Source organism: Haliotis rufescens, unplaced genomic scaffold (genome assembly GCF_023055435.1).
Source record: "Haliotis rufescens isolate VD_foot unplaced genomic scaffold, xgHalRufe1.0.p SCAF_1, whole genome shotgun sequence".
Classification (NCBI taxonomy): domain Eukaryota; kingdom Metazoa; phylum Mollusca; class Gastropoda; order Lepetellida; family Haliotidae; genus Haliotis; species Haliotis rufescens.
The window spans coordinates 88,215,463-88,233,576 of NW_025963779.1; the positions used below are offsets into that span (position 1 = coordinate 88,215,463).

Here is an 18,114-nt window from a genome sequence, read left to right on the forward strand (position 1 = left end):
TTATGAAATCACGTATTTTCTGAAGTCAGTATGGCAAATTAAACCATTTGAACACCTACAGGAGTCTTTTATCTGTTGCAAACCGAAATTGTTTCAGATTTGGTAAAAAATATAACTTTGCATTAAATCTTATTCAATGTCACAGGAACTTTTGTTGTTCAGTATATATATTAGACGTAAAAAAACATTTCCTTTTGAATATGCAACAATATTTCGAACACGCCAGAAACCTATGATTGTAGGTTCGAATCCCAGTTCATCCCGATTATGTTTCTGAGTTTGTCAGCACCATACCCGTGCTCGTGGGTTTCGCCAAAGTGGTAGACGTCGGAGACCTGGGTTACTTCGGGCTTTCCTCCCACATTAAGCCGACACACCGTGATACAACTGGACTACTGTTAAAAGCAGCGTTAAACCTAACTCACTCACTCACTTCTATTGTAAGAGTGGTTTACTGATGAATAATTACTAATATGCATCTAGTTTGGGGACATACAGCCTTAATTCCAGATATTTAATGAGCGTTTGAGTTTGGCCAGCAACAACCTATTCCAGGGAATACTGAATTTAATGGCAGAATTATATATAATCAAATCCTCTTGCTCCAGTCATTAGTGTATCATGTTGTATTTGACTGTCCCCTGTATATGCATTCAGTATCATGTGCATCAAAAAATAAGATAAACCTCAAACTGCACTTTTCTGACAACTTTATTCTTGAGATTTATATATTATACACATTACATGCAATGTAATGTAAGTATGGTTTGACAACATATCTTTTGAATTGAAAAAAAAAACACATATAAAATACCAGACCTGTACAATCAACCCACAGAGAAGTATGTGAACATTGCTAACTTGGGCAGGGGGATGAACCACCAGGTGTCACGTTCAACATGCAAACACAGCTTAGAACAAGACACTCACAGTAAACAAGATGTAGCATTGTGAACGGGATTCATCAGAATGTCCATGTGGACAGGATGAAGTGCATGGCTTGGTTCTACATCGTAACTTGGCATGGGATCAGACAACACAGCATGTTCTGGATTTGATACAAATAAATGCCATCGTAGAGGTGCGCTCCCTTTAGGACTGGAACTCACATCCATTCAACTGGTAAGTTAGGACACAGCAGTATTGGTATCTGAATTATGCAAACCTTTTCACAGATAGTCAAATATTCAAACATAGGTTCCAAGGTTGAGCAATCCAGTGACATCTGACCAGTGGTAAAGGAAATTGGCAGTGAAGGCTTTGTCTGCAGTGCTTAAAAACAAATAACATGATTGAGTGTTGTCTTTTATTCAAATCATCATGGAAAATATGTAAGCAGGTCAATATCCATAACATTGTCATTGGCAAGTGGCAGCCATAATCCTGTTTCTCCTTTTCTAGAGGATGAGGGAGGGTCTATTTATACTGCAACCACAAAGGAAACTTAATGAGTAGGTGAGCCAACAAAATTGCATAATTCTGCCATAATCACTTTTCAGCAAGCAAACACAAATCCAAAGCAAGTTCCACAAAGTTATCTTTGTGCTAAGATGGTCGAAACATCCATGCTCTTATTTAGACCTACAATCATTTTAGCACAGTAATTGTTCCGTAAAACTGGGCCCTAGAATGAAAATCCTCCATTTCCCTGTACAAGTTTGAGATAGCAGTTTGAATATACTACTTTTGACATCTTTGCATTATTACTGTCAGCCAAAGTGTTAATACAGAAACTGTTTTCAGTTGCAATACAACATTCTCATCTGATGTTACTAATAAAGAGGCAATGACACCAGTGCTAAATCCAAAACTATTGAGTATCAATTCCCATGAATCACCATCACACCTGCAAAAACATATTCTTGAAAAATAATAGTTAAACTACTTCTTCAAAGCTGTATCCATCATCAAATTATTGTAAATCATTTTGTCTTAATACAAAACTAATATTCACTTTAGTAATTTAGTTCACCTTAGTAATTCTAACTTACACATTGACAAAAACATCCTAAAAGTTGGTTGAACATTTTTGTCTTCATGTAACAAGTTTCAAAATAAGTGTCAAGGTTATTGTGCCAGTGGATGGTGTTGCCACACAATGTTTTGTTTGTTTGTTTGTTGTTTAACACTGCACTCAGCAATAATCCAGCTATATGGCGGAGGTCTGTGAATAATCAAGTCAGGACAACACAATCCAGTGATACACGAGCATCGATCTACGCAATTGGGATACGATGACATGCATCAACCAAGTCAGCCAGCCTGACCAACAGAGCCCTACAATGTAGTAATACTGGTATCATGGGCTCCTTCGTCCCTGTGTCCCATCCCTCCTATTCCAACCACCCTCCTAACAATACTACTAACTAGTCTCCACATTTCCCACTATCACAAAGTTTAGTCATATATATAAGGAAGAATTAAATTACAAAGAAAGTTATGTGAAGGCATGTCCATTCCACTATTTAACATGGAGTGGGTTCATTTAGACTCATTTGTTTATGACTTTCGCGTTCCCTTGTCTGGAACAGCTTTTACAATACCTATCCTTTCAAAAGAGATCATTAGCAATTGCACCTTCTCAGCAAGACCAGCAACAGACTGGGCAAAGAGACTGTCACCTGCAGCCTATATGACAGCCTGTAACTGTATGACAGCACGGGCATCACATACTGCGATAAAGTAAGGTCAAGGATGCGTGACAGTACATCGTTGGGACTTACACATGGTATAAGTGTTGCCACGTGAACAACTTCTTCCATTTGACCACACCGCTTTCAGTGGCAGCACCTTCCTATCCTGATAATGTACTGGCATTTGTTCTCAATTACTCAAACACGCTGTAAAATAATCTTGACAAAACAGCCAACTGAGGAACACTGCAGTACCTTGAGTACAAAATATACCTAGCCAAGATCTCTGTAGCTCCGCTGCTTTAGTTTCGTGTCATGTCAAAATGCCAGCATAGATCAGTGATTGAACTGTCAATCAATCAGATAATGCTTTTGTAGAAAACACTTGGGTCTTGTCTATTCTAATCAGTCCAACAATCTGGCATCAAACAGCCTTTAAAGCTAGAAGTACATAACAGGTGAAGTCGATAAACAGAAGTTAGATTAAGATGTCCTAGCAACAGAAATGAAATATTGGTATTTATATATTCCCAGCAGGTATAATAAGAACCCAGTTTCAGAGAAGTAGTCCAATATATACTACTCAAAAGAAACTAAGGATCACTAACTTCTTTCATATTACTATAGTTAATCTACCATGGCATGACAGATTAACTATAGTAATATAAAAGAATCTGGTGGTCCTTAACTGCTTTTGAGTAGTATATGATAGCCATAGACATGTCAGGCAATGAGCCCATGTGTCCCAACAGGCCAGGTGAGCTAAACAGTTATATGGCACATGTACATTCATACTTTCAACTTTCTACATAGAAGGACTTACTAACAGGAGGTGAATAGCGTCCAACATCAAATTACCATATCAAATTGCAAATTCTACTTCATCAAAGTCAGTAAGCACCACTGCATTAGAAGAATAGTGGAATACAGGTATGAACCAAAGTACGAAGCTAATGATAGAGGTTCCTAATGGAGGTATACAGGTTACTGTAATGGAAGACAGAATAGCCTAGTGCACAACACTACTGTTCTCAGTGGGTCAACCTAGCACAACAGAAACACATCCAGCACACTTGTGGAGTGGCATTCTGGAAATAAATCTGGCTTCTGACAGTTGTAAAAAGATCTTTCTCGGTTTACCATAACAATATCATTTATCTAACATGATCTAAAGGGAAAGCTTAAAAATGGAAAAAAATTGATTGCCAAATTCTGTCAACAAATCTTGTGACAATAAATAAAACGGTCATCTGAAGACATACAAAAAAGTAACAATAACTGGTTTTCTTTAACGAATGCACACCACGACCATCAAGACACGTAGGGGGCAAATATGATGGCGTGGATGTCTGTCACACACAACCAACATAGAAAAAGTGCTGGATTATGTCAACTAAAATGAAACATCTTTGCATGGTGGTAGAGAACAAGGTACTATGGTTTGGTGGTAGATCAGTCTCTAATGGATAACAATGGATACAAACCTGTCTGACTTGAATTGTGGTGATTCTTGCACACCAAAATATATCATTTCACAAAAGTCCATTCACTTTAAACATTTCTTGGCTGTCAGCACCATACACATAAAGCATGCTATTTTCCTTCTCACCGAATTATATTCACACAACATACGTTGAATACACATATGTAAATCAGCCATTCAGCATAAATTCAACAATAACCATCACACCTTGGTCATATATTCAATAATAGCAGTTTCTGTTCCATTCTCAATGTTCTATGGCGTTAATTTGAAATTCATTTCTAAATCAAAATTACCTCATCCAGGGGAAGAAACTAACATGAAATGATAAGCCGTTTATGTTAATAGTAGTAACATTGAATAGACCCTGTAGAAACTACAAAACTACAAGCCCATAGGCCCCTTCAACATAAGACAAAGTGGCCAGTGCTGACTGATATCACTGATGTTACTGGGAGGAAGTTATTCGAATATATAACACAAATCACCGTATTTGTGAAGCATGACAAACACAGAACATGATAGCACTGTAACTAGAAAGTGCCAATGCTAAATAAAGCTGCTGACTCGTGTAAAACGGTGAAGACTGGGTGAACATTCACGGACACATCAACTAGTGATAACATATATCATGCTGACCATGTCGTACATTAACTAGACAGACCACAACTGAAGCTCTCACACACACACACACACACACACACACCATTCGTCATACATCACACTTGGTAACAATTCACTCTGCATAGTTACAGGTACTCACAGCTCATAATACTCTCATTAATCATTTTTACACAGGAATGAATAGATTAAAATAAATAAGGAAACAGCTTGTTGAATGACTATGCAAATACTATGTGATACTTTAAATGCTGCATTGTCACTCCAGAAACAACGAATACCATTCCATTTCTTACTGCATGAACATAATACACTTCATTTTCAGATATTTTACATACATCAGCAGGTACAATGTAATCAAATATCACTAAAAACTTCAATAATTATATGAAAATAATTTCAGATTGTTCTCAACAGATCAAGTAAGACCTTCAATAGCCTGATATCACCGAGTAGACAATGCAGCATCAAGCATTCAGTAGATGCCACCCAGACAATCATTATGTGAACAAGCCAGGGATGATATATGGCTAATTATGCCTCAAATAGCACACATTCACCAACATTCATTCCTCTAGACAAACTCAAGATGGTTATTCAGTTGAGAAAAAGTGCCATTCTCAACTTGTATTTGAGCTTGGAGTCTATATATATTCAATATCCATACAGCCTAAGTATACACAATAAATCCCTGTTAGGGCAAAACACCTATATACTGTAATATTATGTACATTGTCTTGAAAAAGCCTACACTATGAATACATATAATGTATTTTAGTTGTTATTTGATAATTTGCATCGAAGTTGACACCTTCACATTTACTGACCAATGAAGCTACCATGATCTGCAAATTGTAAATTTTTCCTTTCCAGAAGTTGACAGAATCAAACACAAGGATAGCACCTCCTACTGTGCCACACAAGCAGCAACCATGTTGTATCTTACAAGTATGTGTGTGCAATAATTATAGCATTTGAAAGATTTCCTTGGATATGTACCAACTAAATACACTCTCATCCGTTCAGTGTAATCTCTCACAAAACCCAAATAATTTTAATTGAACTTTAACAATGCCAAATGGACTACCTACTTTATCTGGTGTTGTCTTGAAATTCAAATAATAACTCCCCCCCAAAATATGCAACTGTATAATCTCCCTATAATAGTCATTAATCAGGAATTCAGGTCTTAAATATATTCTTCTATTGGATGGATTTGCATGAAATAGGAAAAAACGTTTTGGTTGTTTTCAATATATAATAGCTATCAAACAGGTATTGATGAAAACTGAGTGACAGCTGTCAACCCCCACATCGTCATCACCATGGAGATATGTAGCTCCATCCACTGAAAAATAACGAAGCATATCAAAACACCAAATGTGTGTTTTAATCAAACAATTTTTCTGAACTCTCTCAGAATTTGGCAGGAACATTCCAAATGGCCAAAATCTCCCTGAGGAAAAGGGAGGGTTGACAGGTTTAATAGCATACTGCCTGTGAAACAACAACTCAAATGTGAAGCTCAGAATTTTCAAACATGTTCTTGATTGGTTAAAACAGGGTAAAGGTTGTCCAAATGTTGAGAGCACAGCAGAGACTTCACGGGAAGTCTTCGATGTATTCCCATAGATCTTTCTCATAGCCTTCATGTACATGGTCCAAAAGCACCTTTCGACGGCTCTCACAATATCTGTAATGCACAAAGGTAATTGTCAGCTTTGATGTGTCTATCCTTAATTGCTGCTGCTACATGGTATCACATCACTGAAATAACACACTTTCTGATTAGGTCTTAATGTGCATTACTGGAGTTCCTCCATAGATCTTGTATGTGTATTCATTTGACATCTTTATTTTCAAGACAATCTTGTTGTGGGATAAGAAAACCTTTCCTCATCAAATGATTACCCTGCATTACACTAACTTACACTTACCAGTATTAGACCACTCCTACTCCTATTACTGTCACCTATATTCTCCCCACACCTAACACCACACTACATTACTGTAACCCGTATTCTCCCCACACCTAACCCCTCTCTACATTACTGTCACCTGTATTCTCCCCACACCTAACCCCACTCTACATTACTGTAACCCGTATTCTCCCCATACCTAACCCCACTCTACATTACTGTCACCTGTATTCTCCCCACACCTAACCCCACTCTACATTACTGTCACCTGTATTCTCCCCACACCTAACCCCACTCTACTTTACTGTAACCTGTATTCTCCCCATACCTAACCCCACTCTACATTACTGTCACCTGTATTCTCCCCACATATAACCCCACTCTACATTACCATAACCTGTATTCTCCCCACACCTAACCCCACTCTACGTTACTGTAACCTGTATTCTCCCCACACCTAACCCCGCTCTACATCACTGTCACCTGTATTCTCCCCACACCTAACACCACACTACATTACTGTAACCCGTATTCTCCCCACACCTAACCCCTCTCTACATTACTGTCACCTGTATTCTCCCCACACCTAACCCCACTCTACATTACTGTAACCCGTATTCTCCCCATACCTAACCCCACTCTACATTACTGTCACCTGTATTCTCCCCACACCTAACCCCACTCTACATTACTGTCACCTGTATTCTCCCCACACCTAACCCCACTCTACTTTACTGTAACCTGTATTCTCCCCATACCTAACCCCACTCTACATTACTGTCACCTGTATTCTCCCCACATATAACCCCACTCTACATTACCATAACCTGTATTCTCCCCACACCTAACCCCACTCTACGTTACTGTAACCTGTATTCTCCCCACACCTAACCCCGCTCTACATCACTGTCACATGTATTCTCCCCACACCTAACCCCACTCTACATTACTGTAACCTGTATTCTCCCCATACCTAACCCCACTCTACATTACTGTAACCCGTATTCTCCCCACACCTAACCCCACTCTACATTACTGTCACCTGTATTCTTCCCACACCTAACCCCACTCTACATTACTGTCACCTGTATTCTCCCCACACCTAACCCCACTCTACATTACTGTCACCTGTATTTTCCCCACACCTAACCCCACTCTACATTACTGTCACCTGTATTCTTCCCACACCTAACCCAACTCTACATTACTGTCACCTGTATTCTCCCCATGCTTAACCCCGCTCTACATTACTGTCACCTGTATTCTCCCCATGCTTAACCCCGCTCTACATTACTGTCACCTGTTTTCTCCCCACACCTATCCCAACTCTACATTACTGTCACCTGTATTCTCCCCACACCTAACCCCACTCTACATTACTGTCACCTGTATTCTTCCCACACCTTACCCCACTCTACATTACTGTCACCTGTATTCTCCCCATGCTTAACCCAGCTCTACATTACTGTCACCTGTATTCTCCCCATGCTTAACCCCGCTCTACATCACTGTCACCTGTATTCTCCCAACACCTAACCCCACTCTACATTACTGTCACCTGTATTCTCCCCATGCTTAACCCCACTCTACATTACTGTCACCTGTATTCTCCCCACACCTAACCCCCACTCTACATTACTGTCACCTGTATTCTCCCCACACCTAACCCCGCTCTACATTACTGTCACCTGTATTCTCCCCATGCTTATCCCTGCTCTACATTACTGTCACCTGTATTCTCCCCACACCTAACCCCACTCTATATCACTGTCACCTGTATTCTTCCCACACCTAACCCCACTCTACATTACTGTCACCTGTATTCTCCCAATGCTTAACCCCACACTACATTACTGTCACCTGTATTCTCCCAACACCTTACCCCACTCTACATTACTGTAACCTGTATTCTCCCCACACCTAACCCCGCTCTACATTACTGTAACCTGTATTCTCCCCACACCTAACCCCGCTCTACATCACTGTCACCTGTATTCTCCCCACACCTAACCCCACTCTACTTTACTGTCACCTGTATTCTCCCGATGCTTAACCCCGCTCTACATTACTGTCACCTGTATTCTCCCAACACCTTACCCCACTCTACATTACTGTAACCTGTATTCTCCCCACACCTAACCCCGCTCTACATTACTGACACCTGTATTCTCCCCACACCTAACCCCACTCTACATCACTGTCACCTGTATTCTCCCCACACCTAACCCCACTCTACATTACTGTCACCTGTATTCTCCCCACACCTAATCCCACTCTACATCACTGTCACCTGTATTCTCCCCATGCTTAACCCCGCTCTACATCACTGTCACCTGTATTCTCCCGATGCTTAACCCCGCTCTACATTACTGTCACCTGTATTCTCCCGATGCTTAACCCCGTTCTACATTACTGTCACCTGTATTCTCCCCACACCTAACCCCACTCTACATTACTGTAACCTTTATTCTTCCCATACCTAACCCCACTCTAAGTCACTGTCACCTGTATTCCTCCAATACCTAACCCCACTCTATATCACTGTCACCTGTATTCTCCCCACACCTAACCCCACTCTATATTACTGTCACCTGTATTCTCCCCACACCTAACCCCACTCTACATTACTGTCACCTGTATTCCTCCAATACCTAACCCCACTCTATATCACTGTCACCTGTATTCTCCCCATACCTAACCCCACTCTATATCACTGTCACCTGTATTCTCCCCACACCTAACCCCACTCTATATCACTGTCACCTGTAGTCTTCCAATACCTTATCCCACTCTATATCACTGTCACCTGTATTCTCCCCATTACCTCACCCGACTCTATATCACTGTCACCTGTAGTCTTCCAATACCTAACCCCACTCTATACCACTGTCACCTGTATTCTCCCAATACCTTACCCCACTCTATATCAATTTCACCTGTATTCTCCCCATACCTAACCCCACTCTAAATGACTGTCACATGTATTCTTCCAATACCTAACCCCACACTACATTACTGTAACCTGTATTCTCCCCACACCTAACCCCACTCTATATCACTGTCACCTGTATTCTTCCCACACCTAACCCCACTCTACATTACTGTCACCTGTATTCTCCCCATGCTTAACCCCACACTACATTACTGTCACCTGTATTCTCCCAACACCTTACCCCACTCTACATTACTGTAACCTGTATTCTCCCCACACCTAACCCCGCTCTACATTACTGACACCTGTATTCTCCCCACACCTAACCCCGCTCTACATCACTGTCACCTGTATTCTCCCCACACCTAACCCCACTCTACTTTACTGTCACCTGTATTCTCCCGATGCTTAACCCCGCTCTACATTACTGTCACCTGTATTCTCCCAACACCTTACCCCATTCTACATTACTGTAACCTGTATTCTCCCCACACCTAACCCCGCTCTACATTACTGACACCTGTATTCTCCCCACACCTAACCCCACTCTACATCACTGTCACCTGTATTCTCCCCACACCTAACCCCACTCTACATTACTGTCACCTGTATTCTCCCCACACCTAATCCCACTCTACATCACTGTCACCTGTATTCTCCCCATGCTTAACCCCGCTCTACATCACTGTCACCTGTATTCTCCCGATGCTTAACCCCGCTCTACATTACTGTCACCTGTATTCTCCCGATGCTTAACCCCACTCTACATTACTGTCACCTGTATTCTCCCAACACCTTACCCCACTCTACATTACTGTAACCTGTATTCTCCCCACACCTAACCCCGTTCTACATTACTGTCACCTGTATTCTCCCAATACCTTACCCCACTCTACATTACTGTCACCTGTATTCTCCCCACACCTAACCCCACTCTACATTACTGTAACCTTTATTCTTCCCATACCTAACCCCACTCTAAGTCACTGTCACCTGTATTCCTCCAATACCTAACCCCACTCTATATCACTGTCACCTGTATTCTCCCCACACCTAACCCCACTCTATATTACTGTCACCTGTATTCTCCCCACACCTAACCCCACTCTACATTACTGTCACCTGTATTCCTCCAATACCTAACCCCACTCTATATCACTGTCACCTGTATTCTCCCCACACCTAACCCCACTCTATATCACTGTCACCTGTATTCTCCCCACACCTAACCCCACTCTATATCACTGTCACCTGTAGTCTTCCAATACCTTATCCCACTCTATGTCACTGTCACCTGTATTCTCCCCATTACCTCACCCGACTCTATATCACTGTCACCTGTAGTCTTCCAATACCTAACCCCACTCTATACCACTGTCACCTGTATTCTCCCAATACCTTACCCCACTCTATATCAATTTCACCTGTATTCTCCCCATACCTAACCCCACTCTAAATGACTGTCACATGTATTCTTCCAATACCTAACCCCACACTACATTACTGTAACCTGTATTCTCCCCATACCTAACCCCACTCTAAGTCACTGTCACCTGTATTCTTCCCATACCAAACCCCACTCTACATTACTGTAACCTGTATTCTCCCCATACCTAACCCAAGTCACAATGTACCTGTATTTGTCCTGGACCTTCTGTTTGATGTCATGCAGAACATCTGAGGAAATATCTCTCTCCAGATACTCGGACAGCTGCTCTGTTGCTGTCTCCAGATCTCGCTGGTTGTCCTGGCAATCAAATAATCAGATGTAAAATAGGATAAATTTAACAATTTGTAAATTTTACATTACATTGTATATTTATATACTTATCCTATCTCACACGCTATATGCCTACCCAACCATCCCTGCATCACAGCTTCTGTCGCCTGTCAGCTCTAAGGAAGAATGATGTGGCAGAGGTAGTCAGGTCAGGTCTTCGTAATTTTCTGCAACCCCTAAATATTTTAATGTTTACCATCAGGATTTTACAATTACAATTATTGGACGCCTTGGTTTTCATGTATAACTTGCAACACACCTCAAAGATGATGGACTGGTTGTTCTTTCTTAGGTAGAAGGCGAAGACGTATGTGTACATGAGTGTCTGACGGCACTGGCACAGGACATCGACAGCCTTCTTCAGAAACTGCACCTCGATCCAGGACATGTTCTGTTGCTGCATCTCCTCCATCTTGGCTCGCACAGAGGCGTACAGCTGCAACAGGATGGATGTGTAAGTGAATAGTATTATAACATGGTCGGTCTTACAGCTGCAACAGGAAGGATGTGTGAGTGAATAGTGTTATTAACAAGGTCTTACAGGAGGGATGTGTGAGTGAACAGTGTTATTAACAAGGTCTTACAGGAGGGTTGCGTGAGTGAATAGTGTTATAACATGGTGTTACAGCTGTAACAGGAGGGATGTGTAGGTGAATAGTGTTAAAACAAGGTCTTACAGGAGGGTTGTGTGAGTGAATAGTGTTATAACATGGTGTTAAAGCTGTAACAGGAGGGATGTGTGAGTGAACAGTGTTATTAACAAGGTCTTACAGGAGGGTTGTGTGAGTAAATAGTGTCATAAAAAGGTCTTACAGGTGCAACAGGAGGGATGTGTGAGTGAACAGTGTTATTAACAAGGTCTTACAGGAGGGTTGCGTGAGTGAATAGTGTTATAACATGGTGTTACGGCTGTAACAGGAGGGATGTGTGAGTGAATAGTGTTATAACATGGTCTTACAGCATTAACAGGAGGGATGTGTGAGTGAATAGTGTTATAACATGGTCTTACAGCATTAACAGGAGGGATGTGTGAGTGAATAGTGTTACAAAAAGGTCTTACAGGAGGGCTGTGATAGTGAATAGTGTCATAACATGGTGTTACAGGTGATAAACATGGGCTGTGACAGTGAATAGTGTCATAACATGGTGTTACAGGTGATAAACATGGGCTGTGACAGTGAATAGTGTCATAACATGGTGTTACAGGTGATAAACATGGGCTGTGACAGTGAATCGTGTCACAACAAGGTCTTACAGGAATGTAATAGGGTTCATAACATACAGCTGTTGTAATACATATATAGCATAGTAATGATGCAAGTCATAATGTTCTCCACAACCCGCAAAGCAAATGATCAATATTAGGGTGAATCTTGGATTCAAAAGCCACATCATCACATCCTGTCACACTTGAGGGACACAACTGCAACACTTTGCAGCACCTTAGATGACTAGTACAACTATGCCCCTTGAAACAGGAGGGATTCTTCAGTGAACCCATGGTGAAAGGTGTTTACGATAGATCACCAAAATGTCAGCCTCAACATGTGCAACAACCTATTACTGGTTCATGAGCAAAGAGTGGGAGCAATCTAACATCAAATTTAGGAAAAAAGGATAAAGTTATGCAAATTAACACGTCAAAAAGTTCACATAATGATGAATTAATAAAATAAAGAGTGTTTTTGTATAACAATTTAGATTACTTTCCAGCAGTATAAATCATTATATCAAACAAACCTTGTGTTCAAACTTAAGGCTCTGCATATGGTTCATGTAGCGATTGCAGTAGAACAGGTACCGCTGTAGTGCTGCTCTAGACTTCTGTGAAGAAATACAATATAACAATTCAAAGGAACTAAGTATTTTGAAAGGGAAATATTGAAGACTGTTGTATTCTCACATGTATATGTAAAGTTGATACAATTCAACTCTCATGGGATATATGAAGGCCACATGTTGCAGCTTGGTCAAAAATAAAAAATGCATTATATGTTATTCCGCATACCACATAACTGCAGCTTTGTAAATTCCACAATTTTACAATAATGCAGAAATAGTCAATATATGGGCAAAAATTTATATTTTTAGTGTTTAAAATCACATTTTTAAGAGACACCATATCTGGGATCATTCACACTATGATTCAGGTCTATAGGTCTGGTAGTTTCATAGGAGATGTTGACAATTTAAACGTTAACAACAGACTAAATATGTAAACCGGTATCAGTGAGTTGGCGAATGTTAGGCTTTGAGGCCATCCTTTGAGGTCACAGATTGTAAACTCTCATGTCAGGAGGCTCCTGGGTGCCATTGTACAAAACAACCTTAGCGCTATGCCTTACAACAAGGAGGAGGGTAATCCTCATGTCAGTAGGCTCCTAGTCTTACAACAAGGAAGGGTAATCCTCATGTCAGTAGGCTCCTAGTCTTAAAACAAGGTGGAGGGTATCCTTCATGTCAGTAGGCTCCTAGTCTTACAACAAGGAAGGGTAATCCTCATGTCAGTAGGCTCCTAGTCTTAAAACAAGGTGGAGGGTATCCCTCATGTCAGTAGGCTCCTAGTCTTACAACAAGGAGGAGGGTATCCCTCATGTCAGTAGGCTCCTAGACTTACAACAAGGAGGAGGGTATCCCTCATGTCAGTAGGCTCCTAGTCTTACAACAAGGTGGAGGGTATCCCTCATGTCAGTAAGCTCCTAGACTTACAACAAAGTAGAGGGTATCCCTCATGTCAGTAAGCTCCTAGACTTACAACAAGGAGGAGGGTATCCCTCATGTCAGTAGGCTCCTAGTCTTACAACAAGGAAGGGTAATCCTCATGTCACTAGGCTTCTAGTCTTACAACAAGGTGGAGGGTATCCCTCATGTCAGTAGGCTCCTAGTCTTACAACAAGGAAGGGTAATCCTCATGTCACTAGGCTCCTAGCTTTAAAACAAGGTGGAGGGTATCCCTCATGTCAGTAGGCTCCTAGTCTTACAACAAGGAGGAGGGTATCCCTCATGTCAGTAGGCTCCTAGACTTACAACAAGGAGAAGGGTATCCCTCATGTCAGTAGGCTCCTAGACTTACAACAAGGTGGAGGGTATCCCTCATGTCAGTAGGCTCCTCGTATTACAACAAGGAAGGGTTATCCTCATGTCAGTAGGCTCCTAGTCTTACAACAAGGAGGGGTAATCCTCATGTCAGTAGGCTCCTAGTCTCCCAACAAGGAGGGGTAATCCTCATGTCAGTAGGCTCCTAGTCTTACAACAAGGAGGATGGTAATCCTCATGTCAGTAGGCTCCTAGTCTTACAACAAGGAGGAGGGTATCCCTCATGTCAGTAGGCTCCTAGACTTACAACAAGGAGGAGGGTATCCCTCATGTCAGTAGGCTCCTAGTCTTACAACAAGGTGGAGGGTATCCCTCATGTCAGTAGGCTCCTAGACTTACAACAAGGTAGAGGGTATCCCTCATGTCAGTAGGCTCCTAGACTTACAACAAGGAGGAGGGTATCCCTCATGTCAGTAGGCTCCTAGTCTTACAACAAGGTGGAGGGTATCCCTCATGTCAGTAGGCTCCTAGACTTACAACAAGGTAGAGGGTATCCCTCATGTCAGTAGGCTCCTAGACTTACAACAAGGTGGAGGGTATCCCTCATGTCAGTAGGCTCCTAGTCTTACAACAAGGAGGAGGGTATCCCTCATGTCAGTAGGCTCCTAGACTTACAACAAGGAGGGTATCCCTCATGTCAGTAGGCTCCTAGTCTTACAACAAGGTGGAGGGTATCCCTCATGTCAGTAGGCTCCTAGACTTACAACAAGGTAGAGGGTATCCCTCATGTCAGTAAGCTCCTAGACTTACAACAAGGAAGGGTAATCCTCATGTCACTAGGCTCCTAGTCTTACAACAAGGTGGAGGGTATCCCTCATGTCAGTAGGCTCCTAGTCTTACAACAAGGAAGGGTAATCCTCATGTCACTAGGCTCCTAGCTTTAAAACAAGGTGGAGGGTATCCCTCATGTCAGTAAGCTCCTAGTCTTACAACAAGGAGGAGGGTAATCCTCATGTCAGTAGGCTCCTAGTCTTACAACAAGGAGGAGGGTATCCCTCATGTCAGTAGGCTCCTAGTCTTACAACAAGGAGGAGGGTATCCCTCATGTCAGTAGGCTCCTAGACTTACAACAAGGTGGAGGGTATCCCTCATGTCAGTAGGCTCCTCGTATTACAACAAGGAAGGGTTATCCTCATGTCAGTAGGCTCCTAGTCTTACAACAAGGAGGGGTAATCCTCATGTCAGTAGGCTCCTAGTCTTCCAACAAGGAGGGGTAATCCTCATGTCAGTAGGCTCCTAGTCTTACAACAAGGAGGATGGTAATCCTCAAGTCAGTAGGCACCTAGTCTTACAACAAGGAGGATGGTATCCCTCATGTCAGTAGGCTCCTAGTCTTACAACAAGGAGGAGGGTAATCCTCATGTCAGTAGGCTCCTAGTCTTACAACAAGGAGGAGGGTAATCCTCATGTCAGTTGGTGTCTAGTCTAACAACAAGGAAAGGTTCTGGGGACCTGTGATCACTAGTTAGCAACCCACCTCCTGTGCATCTCTGGCTTTTTTTGCTTCATCTTCATTGTATCTGTTACAGTTGTACCTGGAAACAAACATCAACATCAGCAAACTAGGAACATGTGTTTCATCAAGATATACTGTCTCGGAGACTATTTGAAAGTTCCAGCAAAGATAAGGAACATCTCAAGGTCTATCATAAAAGTAAAGTTCCATCAAAACTTGTAAACTCTATTAACATTCTTTACAATATAGTGTAACACTTTGAAAGAATTAATTTGAAGAGTGTCATGAAGAAATACAACTGTTCTCTGCTACCTAACTGAATTCTTATTAAATATCTTTGATATGAAATTAACACTTATTAAATTATCATTAAAGGTCAATAATTATTTTTACTGCCTTTAATATTTTCAAAGCAACCCTTAGTACAAATAAAAGAGTAATTTCTTAATAATAACATATATTTGGCAACACATAGTTATTTTCATATTTCAAAACGACAACCTAGTAAACCCCCAAATGCTCCAAGACAATCATCCTGGACTGCAAAGAAGCACTATGAAGTTGAAATATATAACTTGGCATATGAGCACAAGTGAATGAGAGTTCTGTGCATTACTTGGTGTACCCAGTGTGTGAACAGGTGTGTCAGGAGAGACACAAGCGATCAAGGTTGTACATATTTACACACAAGCACCAGCATGGTCGTGATAAACTAACAATCACAATCACTGGGCAGTTCTAGAATGTCAGCATTATGTGAATCTGGCATGACTAAGGTACATAACTCCACATAGCAAGTTGAAGACCACTAATAGGCCAGATAGCAACAGACATAGTATCCATACCACGAAGATCCATGAGGCTCCCAAGGCCCAAGGCACACCCAGCAGAAGTCAGCTTTGCAGTTTTGATTCTTACAAACCATGTGGTTGCAGCCACCGTCCTTCTCAATTGTCACATGACATTTCGGACATTCCTGCAGACAAAACAAACATTATTACAAAAGACATGAATGACTTCTGGGACTCAGCAGCGTTTAACCCTTTTATGGACATCATATACAAAAATCAATACAAAATACATATTTTACCTTATTCTGACTCAAACTTATTGCATGAATCCCACAGAAAGTGGTGGGTTCCACCAAGTGCGTGATTCAGACAGTGACCTGTTCATATAACCCCATGAGAATGTGATAATCTTCTTAGTACTTCTTATATCCTTGCAGGGTACCACCTCATGTCTTGGTGAAAGACAGCAGTAACTCTTTTAGATTTTGTGGATTTGTAAAGTGCACTAATGAAAGGTCTTTCCCGCATACTTCACACAATCATAGTGTTGCTCATGTTCTGAAGTCCAAAGTAAAACAGGGGACAATGGGTGAGTGAAGCAAGGTCTATCTTCAAGTAGGCATTGTCAGTTGTTGTGAGACTACTAATGGTTCAATTTGATGAAGTCCAGTGACATCCTTCATACTGTTATCTCAAAGATATTGATTTGCGAAAGACAGTGCCCATATCCAAAAACAACCTCCATAATCATTGGAAAGAAAGAGAAATCATCCAGAAAGAGAAGTTCTAGAAACTTCATCTGAAGTATTCCTTGATAAAGGAATAAATAGTCTTAATAATTTTTGTCTTTTGGAGCTTGTTGTATAGAGGTAAATGCATCATGCTCTGACTAGGAATAACTACAAAACCTCATTATCCCCTGATCCAAGGATGGATGAGAGTGGTGGAACATGGAAATGTCTGTCTGGTTGTTCTGGCAGCTGATTCTAGGCGATAAAATCCCATCTTAGACCAAGATGAACCACTGAAAGTTCACTGTTGTCAAGTCCAGTACAACTGAAGTTGATCGCATGAATCTCTGACATTCTGGCAGCCGTGGCTAGTGCAAGAAAAAACAAGATCAGGTGTTCGAAGTCAGCTTGTTCTAAAGGTTCATAGGCATCACTTGGTAAGATGTTTGAGCACTATATTCAGGTCCCATGCCTGGGCTCGAAATTTCTTCTGTTGATCTTCAAGTCTGAAAGATCTTAACAAACCTATCAACTCTGGAACATTGGTAAGTTTGATTCCGTTGCACATGGTAACGACAGAGCTGCTAGCTGCTAAGTATGTGCCCAGTGTTGAACCTTTAAGGTTTCTTGTGAATCTCTGGTGGCATAAGAACTCTGCTACTTGTGAAATCC

At 41.3% G+C, this 18,114-nt stretch overlaps 1 protein-coding gene across 1 annotated transcript in view; it reads right to left on the minus strand.

The window, feature by feature from the left end:
• Nucleotides 1-693: 693 nt before the first annotated feature.
• Nucleotides 694-18,114, minus strand: part of LOC124118913 (E3 ubiquitin-protein ligase arih1-like) — a 30,799-nt gene continuing 13,378 nt past the window's right edge. The window contains exons 9-14 of the mRNA XM_046481223.2: nt 16,766-16,896; nt 15,942-15,999; nt 13,109-13,192; nt 11,628-11,804; nt 11,223-11,335; nt 694-6,430 (exon numbers count right to left, since the gene is read on the minus strand). Coding sequence (XP_046337179.1) covers nt 6,340-6,430; nt 11,223-11,335; nt 11,628-11,804; nt 13,109-13,192; nt 15,942-15,999; nt 16,766-16,896 — 654 coding nt within the window. The 3' untranslated portion in view covers nt 694-6,339. The remainder of the gene's footprint in view (nt 6,431-11,222; nt 11,336-11,627; nt 11,805-13,108; nt 13,193-15,941; nt 16,000-16,765; nt 16,897-18,114) is intronic.